An 11,348-nucleotide genomic window follows, 5' to 3' on the forward strand; every position below is an offset into this window, starting at 1 on the left:
AAGAAGCATTTACACCTTTTTGGGTAATCGGGGAGGCAGAATCAACAGGACAAAGGCGACAATGTGAAATGTGTGGTCCGATTTTCATGATAAAAGACGTACAACCAATCTCTCTCTCTCTCTGTTTCTCTCTCTCTCTTTCTCTCGCTCTCTCTCTCATACTCTCTAACTCACACTTATCGCTCTCTCTAGTTCTCTCTCTCTATTGCTCCCCCTATCTCCTTCCCCAATCCCTCTCTCTCTCTACCCCCTCTCTCTCTCTCTCTCTCTGTCTGTCACACCCTGATCTTGTTTACCTGTCCTTGTGATTGTCTCCACCCCCTCTAGGTGTATCTTATTATCTCGCTGTATATATCCCTGTGTTTCCTGTCTCTCCGTGCTAGTTCGTCTTGTTTGCCAAGTCAACCAGCGGTTCTCCTTGCTCCTATTTTTTCCCCGTTTCTGTTTGTTTCTAGAACTCCTGGTTTCTACCCCTGCCTGTCCGGACTCCGTACCCCTGCCTGTCCTGACTCCGTACCCCTGCCTGGCCTGACCTCGAGACTGCCTATTGTCTGGTACTGTTTGGACTCTGACCTGGTTTATGAACTCTCGCCTGTCCCCGACCTGCCTTTGCCTACTCCCTTTGTTACAATCAATATCGTACCTCTAACATCTGCCTCCTGTGTCTGCATTCGGGTCTCAACCTTGTGCCCTTATACTCTCTCCTGCTCCCTCAGCCCCCAACACAGCTCAGAAGTGTTGAAGACTGCTCAGAAGCTCCTTTTATCCCCTTTCTCTATCCTGTCTCAAAATCCTTTATGTTTTGTGTCTGGAGGGTGAAAGACCCTTATTTACCTATTCTTCCTCTTTGTCCTCCTCTGTAGCTATCGGATACGTCAAGCACAGATACGGTCCTGTATTTTGCCACGGGGCAGAGAGACATTTTTGCATTTTTAAAGCAAGTTTTCTGCAGTTCTACACAAAGAACATTTACCCATTTTATAACAAATTTCATGCAATCCAACACATTTTGCAATGACATTTAGAGAGAATGTTCCTATTTTAAAATACATGCCCATGCTTTTTATTTTTCCATGGGGCAGAACAAAATTTTTGCAGTTTTAAAGCTAATATTCTGCGATTCAACACATTTTGCCATGAGTTTTAGAGAAAATGTTGCAATGTTATAATACGTACTACATTTTGTGCAATTTTACATATTTTGCTATGGGGCAGAGAGACATCCTTGTTATTTTAAATCACATTTTCTGTAGTTCTACACATTTTGCCATGGGGTAAAATGGACATTTACCAATTTTATAGCAAATTTTATGCAATTCTTTAAACATTCAATGTGGCAGAGAGACATTTATGCAGTTTTAAAGCTAATTTCTTGCAATCCAACACATCTGCCATGAGGTTTAGAGAAACATGTGCTATTTTATAAAACAGTTCATGCAATTATATTTATTTTGCCATGTGGCAGAGAGACGTTTTAAAGCAAATTTTTGGCAGTTCTACCCATTTTGCAATGGGGCAGAGGGAACATTTTGTAATTGTATAAGACATGTCATGCATTTCTTCAAATTTGTCCATGTGGTAGAGATACATTACTGCAGTTTTAAAGCAAATTTTCTGAAATTCTACCATTTTTTCCATGTGGCAGAGCTAAAGAAAATTTAGTTTTAAACCTAATTTGATGCAATTATACACATTTTGCCATGGAGCTGAGAGAAAATGTTGCAATTTTATAAAACGTTTCACAGAATTTGACTTATTTTGCCATGGGGCAGGGATACATTTTTGTTGTTGTTTTAAAGCAAGTTATCTGCAGTTCTACACATTTTGCCATGGGGCCAGAGAGAACATTTACCAATTTTAAAACACATTTCATGCAATTCTACTCATTTTGCCATTGGGAAGATGTTTTTACTTTGCAGTTTAAAGCAGGTTTTCAGCAGTTCTACACATGTTGCCATGGGGAAGAGGGTATTTTGCAGTTTTATGAGAAATTTCATACAATTCCACAAATTTTGCCATGTGGCAGATATTTTTTTTACAGTTTTAAAGCTGATTTCCTGCAAATCTACACATTTTGCCATTATGCCAGATACAGTATCTGAGTGAGAGTGAATAACAAAATCAATGGGGGCCCCTGGAGGTCAGGGACACTGGGCACTTGCCATGTGTGCCCAGTCAGTATTTGGCCATTATTACAACAAGTTTAGATAACTGTCTCGACTAACTTACCAATTTAAAATGTGTTAGCTGACATGGCTAGTTGAGTGACTGACCAAAAACCGCTGATGCACAAATTTCGAACTTACAACTGGTGTATTCTACTATTCTAACTCTCAACAATAGGTTGAGACTCAGACTGAGTTCCTAAAAGAATAGCTTACGTCGCTTATGCCTAGAAGCCGGCACGGAGGTTAGTGTCCTCCACCTGTAGGTCTTCTCGGCTGGGGCCTCAACCTTCATCTCAACCTCTGAGTGCAGGTCTCCATTTAAAACACAGTAATTGTCCCAGGGGTCTCATCAGTTTGATTAGAAGTATCCACCCCATAACATTCAAGAGAGCTAGGCTATGAATAGAGAGGTATTAGGGATTTGTATCTGTGTTTGTGTGTATTGTGTTTTTACTTAGGTTGTGTTGTTTTTCACATTTTCTGCATATATTTTTTTACATTTCTTAAGGACTATTGGAACACTAGTCCTTTGAGAGCTGAAAGAGATCCTAATGAAATAAAATCCATCAAACCTTCAGCTTTTGCTTGGGCATCACCTACTGGACACAATACGGACTTGCAGTCTTGGCATGCAGCTCATGGCCACACTGTATGCCACTGTCAGTCTGTGGGGTTGTAGGTCTTGCAGTTGGAGAAGCTGACACAATGTTCAGTCATCTTTGCATTAGACTGCAAACTTCATGATGGGAGTCTTAGTGCGAACTTAATGTTGAGACTGCATAACTTATCAGGTGAAATAAAGAAATGAAAAGGGGAGAGGGGAATAGCAACAAGCCCACACACTATCATGGCAGCTCTGAATCTTCTACCCAGAAGTCCTTACAGGAGGAGCCAAATAGAATATAGGTATGAATGCATGTCAAAATAAAAGTCTTACATATTACCAAGCCTCACAGTATTGAATAGAACTGTTTTTATGCTGGTATTCAGGTAAAAGTAAAACTATTTTATATTAGAGGCATTTTGCAACTTTGCATTTATTGTTACATTTATTAGGCTATAAATGTCATACTTCATTTTGAAACATGGAATAGAAACACGGTTTTAGGATGAAATGTTATTTGAAAAAATGTATTTGGAGGCAAAAGGGCCTAAAAACATTTCTAAGAACATCACATACACTATTGACATATGTACATAATGAGTCCAAGGCTTCGGATGGCAGTTTCTGAGAAACCCCCTTCCCCATTACCTCTACTGGAAGTAGCAAATCAAACGAATTAGACGCATTATCATTACCCCAATTTTCAAGTAATAACATATCCAGATCCCAGTGTAAATTGACTGTGGCTACTTACACCCCCTTTGCCCCTTACCATGTGGCAACTGCCACACATTGACTGCCCCAAAACATTATTGGTGGATACTGTCTGTTACATGAGTTCACCAGAATAGCCATGGGGGTTAGCCTGGTCCCAGATCTGTATGTGTTGCAGCTCACTCCTCTGACTACCATTGTCACCACAGCAGAGAGGAGTTGGCTAAAGCGCAAAGTGATCGAGAGTCAGGCTACATGGAGGCCATTGGTCCAAGTTGATTCACACCTGAAACAATCTCAAAGCAGTGTTGTGCAGTATGGATGATGCTTCATGTTTTTAAACCTTGGAGAAGAAAAAAGAACAATGTACCATTTTTCCAGGGGTATAGGGAAACCATGATCAGAGCAGTTGATCCTGGCGCGGCAAATATCTTTACACCAAAACCCAGCCAAACAGACAAGATAATCGACACATTTCCATGGTTAGATGTGGATGAATTCTACAGGAGTAGCAGTGATAGGTGAGTGAGGGTGGTCATTCAGACATTAATCCCGGTCGTCGGCCTCTGAGGTAGCCGGGGGCTCCTCTGTCTGTTGATTGGTGGGGATGCCCACAGGAGGGCGGAGTTTACGCCCTGAGCTCTGGACATGTGGAGGTGATCCAGGGGGTGGAGCTGAGGGCATGACAGGTGGCTGAGCAGAGGGCTTGAGTGGGGTGGGAGGGGGTGAGGGCACAGGGGTACGAGGGTATTTGCGAACGGGCCGGGTGGGTGCTTCGGGTGAGTGGGAGGATGGTGGGAGGGGGCTGGGGTAACCAGAAGGGGCGAGGTCTGAGGGGCTGATGGAGTTGGCTGAACAATCATCCTCACCTTCAAGACTCTCCTGGAATAACAACAATGATGGAATAGAGTTAAGCAGATGAAAAATGAAGGGAAAACTAGCAACATTCTTGAAAATAAACTAGTCTTCGGTAATTGAAAAATCTGTGACTTACATCTTCATTGACAACATAAAGAGCCATAGGGCTCCTACGGCCATGGGTTCCATGGGCTATTGTTTTTGGCACCACGTCAACTGCAAATGAAAGAATGTGTGAACAACTGCACAAACTGAGAAATGTGTTGGCCACAGGTGGCACTTTAATTGGGGAGGACCGGTTCATAGTAATGGCTGGAACAGAATACATGGAATGGTATCGGACACATCAAACACACGGTTACCATGTGTTTGAAACCATTCCATTTACTCCATTCCAGCCATTATTATGAGCCAGTCCTCCCCTCAGCAGCCTACTGTGGTGTAGGCCTACTCTGCAAAAAAAAAGGTGTATTGACTATAACTTTGCCATGAAATCCATCCATCTAAAAAGCTTTGCATTCAAATATCTGTAATAGGAAGAGTAAGTCAACTACAAAATTAGCGTGGGGAACAAAGAACACCACACATTCAAAAAGCACTGTCAAAAGCTCCCATCCCTCTCTCCCCTTACCCCCGTGACTGATGTCACTCCTCTCTACATATACCGGAGATCTCTGCAACATGGCTGCCATGGCAGCCCGCCGCTTCTTCCTTAACCCCAATGAGAGACAAACGGTAGATTAGCGTTTCATATGTGCACTCGCGTAGTGTTTACATTCTGTCTCCTCGAGAACATGTCAACCACAATTGTTTTGTAAAATACAGCACACAGTGTAATTCTAGCCTGGTCCCAGATCTGTTTGTGCTGTATAGCCACAACATTGACAACAACCATCGGAGTAGGCTATACAGCACAAATAGTTCTGGCACCAGGCTAGTGGGATACCATTATCACTGCATTGTAAACAACAGAGATATAATCCCTCCCACACGATGCTATCAGTGTCAGAACCTTAGTGTAACATTGGACATGCGCCTGCAGGACTGCAGAGTAGCCGAGAGCTAGGCCAGGGGATTACGGTTCTAGCCGCCTGCTCCCTGCCTAGTGCCTAAGTCTGGTCCTCGAAAACATATCAAATCGAATAGGGAGATGGAGGCACAATGTGGAACTCTTACTTTTTAGAGGGCTTCCAGCAGGCGCACACTGTCACCAGGGTGATGAGGAGGAAAATGCCCCCGGTGGTAAGAATGATATACAGGGAACTCCGTCCTAGCAAAGGAATGAAGCCTATGATTAACAGAGTAGTCCTTTCTCAAACACCGCAAACACTTCACCACTGTACAGGCAAAGAGTCCACTCGGACTGGAAATTAGCTACACTCCCTCTTTCTCTACTATGGGCTTGTCTGAACACACTCCACTTTAGAACTTTTAGTGGAGGCCACAATAACATCTAATAAAAAGGAACCGTTTCAGAATGAGTAAAAATGCTAAGTTCTCCTAGTGTGGAACTGGATCTGTTTGTGCTGTCTGGCCAACGTTTGGCGCAACAATGACCATAAGAGTTGGCAAGACAGCACAGACATACCTGGAACCAGACTAAGGTTTTCCATCACTAGCTGTGCCAGCCAAGTCTGTGTGTGAAAGCTAGGATAGAAAGGTGCAGCTTTGAGGCTTTGTACGGGGCTGTATGTAAGGAGAGAATGCAGGGCCCTTGCGGGGCTAGCTGATCTCTCAACGCACTGTTGTAGCATCCCAAATGGCAACCTATTCCCTATATCGTGCACTACTTTTGACCAGAGCCCTATGGATCGTGGTCAAAAGTAGTGCACTATAAAGGGAATAGAATGTCATTTGTTACACAGCCCTTGTCTCAGTTGGGGGAAAATGAAGGAAGGATTAGTATGCTCCACCGGCTTCCTTTATCTACTGGCCCTTATAAGTAACTCAAGCTTTTCACTGGATTACTCTCTCTCTCTCGCTCTCCCTCTCGCTCTCTCTCTCTCACTGCTCTGTTTGTCTCTGTCTGTCTCTCTCTCCCTCTAACCTTGTATCAATTCAGTTTCTTCATGATGAACTTGCATCTCAACCTTTCCCTGACAGGTACAGTACCAGTCAAATGTTTTCACACCAAGTCATTCAACGGTTTTTCTTCATTTTTACTATTTTCTGCATTTTATAATTAAAAGTGAAAACATCAAAACTATGAAATAACACTATTAGTATCATGCAGTAACCAATCAAAAAGAGATTAAACAAATCAAAACATATTTTAGATTCTTCAAAGTAGCCACCCTTTGCCTAGATGACAGCTTTGCACACCATTGGCATTCTCTCAACCAGCTTCTTGGAATGCATTTCAATTAGCAAGTGTGCCTTGTTAAAAGTTCATTTGTAGAATTTCTTTCCTTCTTAATGTGTTTGAGCCAATCAGTTGTGTTGTGACAAGGTAGGGTTGGTATATAGAAGACAGCCCTATTTTGTAGAAGACCAAGTCCATATTATGACAAGAACAGCTCAAATAAGCAAAGTGAAACAACAGTCCATTATTACTTTAAGACATGAAGGGCAGTCAATATGGAACATTTCAATAACTTTGAAAGTTTCTTCAAGCGCAGTCGCAATAGAGTTACCTCTGGTGCAGAGGATAAGTTCATTAGAGCCTCAGAAATCGGCAATTAACTGCACCTCAGATTGTAGCCCAAATACATGCTTCATAGAGTTCAAGTAGCAGTCACATCACAACATCAACTGTTCAGAGGAGACTGCGTGAATCAGGCCTTCATGATCAAATTGCTCTAAAGAAACCACTACTAAAGGACACCAATAACAAGAAAAGACTTGCTTGGGCAAAGAAACACGAGCAATGAACATCTGGAAATCTGGAAATCTGTCCTTTGGTCTGATGAATCCAAATTTTAGATTTATGGTTCCAACCGCCGTGTCTTTGTGAGACGCAGAGTAGGTGAACGGATGATCTCCGCATGTGTGGTTCCCACCGTAAAGCATGGAGGAGGAGGAGGTGTTATGGTGCTTTGCTGGTGACATTGTGATTTATTTAGAATTCAAGGCACACTTAACCAGCATGGCTACCACAGCCTTCTGCAGCGATACGCCATCCCATCTGGTTTGGGCTTAGTGGGACTAACATTTGTTTTCAACATGACAATGACCCAATACACCTCCAGGCTGTGTAAGGGCTATTTGACCAAGAAAGAGAGTGAGATGGAGTGCTGCATCAGATGACCTGGCCTCCACAATCACCTGACCTCAACCAAATTGAGATGTTTGGGACGAGTTGGACCACAGAGTGAAGGAAAAGCAGCCAACAAGTGCTCAGCATATGTGGGAACTCCTTCAAGACTGTTGGAAACGCATTCCAGGTGACTACCTCATAAAGCTGGTTGAGAGAATGCCAAGAGTGTGCAAAGCTGTCATCAATGCAAAGGGCGGCTACTTTGAAGAATCTCAAGTATAACATATATTTTGATTTGTTTGACTTTTTTTTGATGATTCCATATGTGTTATTTCATAGTGTTGATCTCTTCACTATTATTCTACAATGTAAAAAATAGTAAAAATAAAGAAAAACTCTTGAATGAATAGGTGTGTCCAAACTTTTGACTGGTACTGTACAAGATAAATATCCTTACTAGGGAGAAAGTACTACGACTGTAGTTCTACTTACTGTAGACGGTGAGTTTGACAGACACACTCCTCATGCTACTGATTGGGTTATCCACCGTACAGCTGTAGATGTCATCGTCTGACATCAGCACCCGGGCGATGGTCAGATACTTCTGGTCATGTGACAGGAGCAGGCGCGAGTCGTTGGTCAACACCTTTCCCCCTTTCAGCCAGCCATAGGTGGGCTTGGTGCCATCGCCGTGGGAACAGTGTAAGGTGAAGAGTTCACTCAACTCCAGCACCGAGGAGGCTATCATTTGGACGTAGGGTCTGGACACAGGTACTGTGGGGACAATACACAACATGTCAAATTGATTCACTACATGTGACATATAGCATATTCCACTGTTTAGATAGCATGCTTATCCCAGTAAAGGATTTGTGAAGAAATAACAAGCTATCTACTCTCTAAAGTAGGCCTTAGAAAGAACTTATAAAGGCTGCTATAAGATGTACTTTGTTTAATGTGTGACCTCACTTTTTAGCCTTGCACCTCAGTCTGCAATAGCATCATGTGATGTAAATTCACTAAGGTGAATAGTTGGTCAGTTGTTGGACTGTTCATTTTAATACGGTAGCCTGAGCCGTATTGTAAATACAATCTCAAATACAATGCCATTTAGCAGACGCTTTTATCCAATGCGACTAACAGTAATGCCCGCCTAAATCTTTTACATACATTATATGTATGGCTGGTCCTGGGAATCGCTGCAAGCACCGTGCTTTACCAAATGAGCTGCAGAGGAAACTCTCCTACCATCTACGGTGAGGTTGATGTTGCGCTCCGCAGTGAAGGCATCGTCGGTTATGGAGATCTCCACTTCATAGGCCCCCTCGTCAGACAGCTGCAGGTTGTGGAGGAGCAAGGTGCCATTCTCAAACACCATGATGCGGTCCCTGTACTCGGGCCGCAGGTTCCCGATGATGCTGGTGCCTAGTGACTGGACTACGGTGATGGGCTGCTGCTTGTCCCTCTTCAGCTGCCACTTGATGACTGGTTGGTCGGAGCTGGTGCTGGTGTAGCTGACGGAGAGGAAGGCCTCTCCGCCCAACGTGCCTCGGACCAGATGAGCCTGACTGGTGATGTTGACGCCGGCCACTCTGACTGCATGGACACAGCCCAAGACACAAGGTTCAGTGAACACTGTGGCAGACTATACAGTGCAGGGTAAAGTGATCGCATGCATGCAGGACGATTTGATGGCTGTAAGTGGTTGATTACTGTCACCACATTCACGACAAGCAGAGTGATCTGGTCTGGTATAAGGTCCTAATAACGAGTATGGAACTTTCTGATGTTTTGGCTTTTGTATTTATATGCCTCTCACAGATATACAGTATAAAATAAAGTCAGATATGGGCCTATATTTTCCACCATTCCTTAAATTAGTCCAGGAGTGGATCTAACTTTTATTCTTGAAAGCGGACTTTCGAAATCAAGACTCAAAATCCAATTCAATCTACAAGTGAAAACAACGTCCTCAAACCTCCTCATTATTACCGCAATCAATTATCCGGTGAAAGTTCAATAACAGGACAAGACCCTCTCCAAACAAGCCCGACATATTACATCTGTTTCGATTTGTGTACCATTAATGGATCCCCCTTGAGCATACAGGAGGATGGCTTACAACATAACCCGCATTTCCTCCTTTCGTCTCGTTCTGCCCTGGAAACCACACACAGTAACGCCATTATGCTCACAGTGGAGCTTCCTATAAGTCACCACATCCTCGACCACATGTAGCCATAGGCTAAAGCCACTTACGGGCGCTGTACTTGACGGACGGGCTGTTGCATGTTATAGAGAGAGAGAGAGAGAGAGAGAGAGAGCATCTGGCACCGACCTTCCTCGGCCACAGCTCTGCTCCCTGTAGCGTGTCTGCATGGCATCGCTCGATCGCTGTGGTAACAATTTTCAGCCTGAAGGGGGTTGCCAGGGAGAGGCAGACAAAGGCCAGGATTGTTGGACTGATTTCCTCCCTCCAGTGATATAAAAAACACTGGGAGAGACATGCTCTTTGTGATTGTAGAAGCAGGAGACACAAGGGTTCAGTGATTCTGCTAATAGTGGATGGCCACAATGACACAACACACAGCTACACAGCAGAAGCAGGCTGAGACAGGCTCCTAAATGCAGAGAAACCACCACTGCCTCGCCTGGGCTCCAACTCCAAGTCCCCCAAAGCCTCTTCTCGTAATATCATAACTCTTAACCTATGCTTCACCCACTTACATCCCAACAACAGCTCAGCTCACCCAGGCTCTTTTCACTACAGCTGTATGGCTGAATAGACCTGTGCCTTCGAGCTAATCCACACAAGAGGGTACACCAGGACAAAACAACTCTCACTGCCTGGGCCAATTAAATATGTTGTACAGCACTTAGCCTGCTTTAACATAATATGTAATGAATTGATCAAGCACATAAAGGAACAATGGTTACCACCAAATCATGCATTATCAAAAAATATATATATTTTCAAATGAATTTGCCAACGAAACAATGTAAAAAATAATTTGTGAATTTAAATAGGAAAGCTGTGTAAATCTCAAATATCTACTCGATCGCCTTATCACATATTACTTGACTACCATGTGATGAACATACTTGCCAATATAGTCACATATATATTCATTCAAACGATCTATTCATTCCTGATTCAGACACTAGTTCTTCACCACACCATTGTGTTTCCCAAAAAGTAAATCATGAAATTTGAAAGTGTTCACTTACCTGCCTGGAAAAGTAGGAGGAGGCCGAAGAGTGAAAAGTGCGAAGGAATGGCTGTGTCTTCTTTCGAGGAAGTCGTCCTCCTCTCCTCCTTCATCTTGGGTACAGCGCTGAGTCCCTCTCCCACCCAATGAGCATGATTTGTCCACTCCAGGCACGTCCCTGAGAATGCACAAGACTGCAAGACTGGGCTCAGCTGCCTGCATACTCTGAACCCCAGCACTCAGGACCCCAGCATGAACAAAAGCACTGTGTGTGTGTGTGTGTGTGTCCTCAGCTTTGTTAGACAGAGACATAGACAGATAAGCACAATTTTATTATTATGCTGGGAGGCTTAAGAAGACAGCTACATTTAAATGGTGTTATTTTCTGTACTGCATTTGTATGGCTGTAAAACATGTGCTATTACCAACGATGAGATCATATCTTTCAAGCATATGCATATGGTTTCAATACATTTCAAAATATTGTGTGATTGAAAACAAGTGTATTCAGTAACAGTACCTTAATTGTCATTCCTACAGTGCTGCTCGGAATTGCTTAATAAACCGAAGGCTTTATAAAAGGACCCCACTCGGAGAAA

The 11,348-nt window shown here is 43.3% G+C and overlaps 1 protein-coding gene across 1 annotated transcript; it reads right to left on the reverse strand.

Moving 5' to 3' along the window:
* Positions 1 to 3,189: 3,189 nt before the first annotated feature.
* hepacama (hepatic and glial cell adhesion molecule a) lies at positions 3,190 to 11,084 on the reverse strand. Its single transcript, XM_029673213.2, has 7 exons — positions 10,769 to 11,084; positions 8,789 to 9,136; positions 8,033 to 8,314; positions 5,521 to 5,614; positions 4,976 to 5,055; positions 4,481 to 4,560; positions 3,190 to 4,368 (listed from the first exon to the last, which is right to left on the reverse strand). The coding sequence occupies exons 1-7, from the start codon at positions 10,860 to 10,862 to the stop codon at positions 4,033 to 4,035; spliced, it is 1,314 nt and encodes a 437-aa protein (XP_029529073.1). The 5' UTR covers positions 10,863 to 11,084; the 3' UTR covers positions 3,190 to 4,032.
* Between the last annotated feature and the right edge of the window lie 264 nt (positions 11,085 to 11,348).

Source organism: Oncorhynchus nerka, linkage group LG11 (genome assembly GCF_034236695.1).
Source record: "Oncorhynchus nerka isolate Pitt River linkage group LG11, Oner_Uvic_2.0, whole genome shotgun sequence".
NCBI classification, from domain to species: domain Eukaryota; kingdom Metazoa; phylum Chordata; class Actinopteri; order Salmoniformes; family Salmonidae; genus Oncorhynchus; species Oncorhynchus nerka.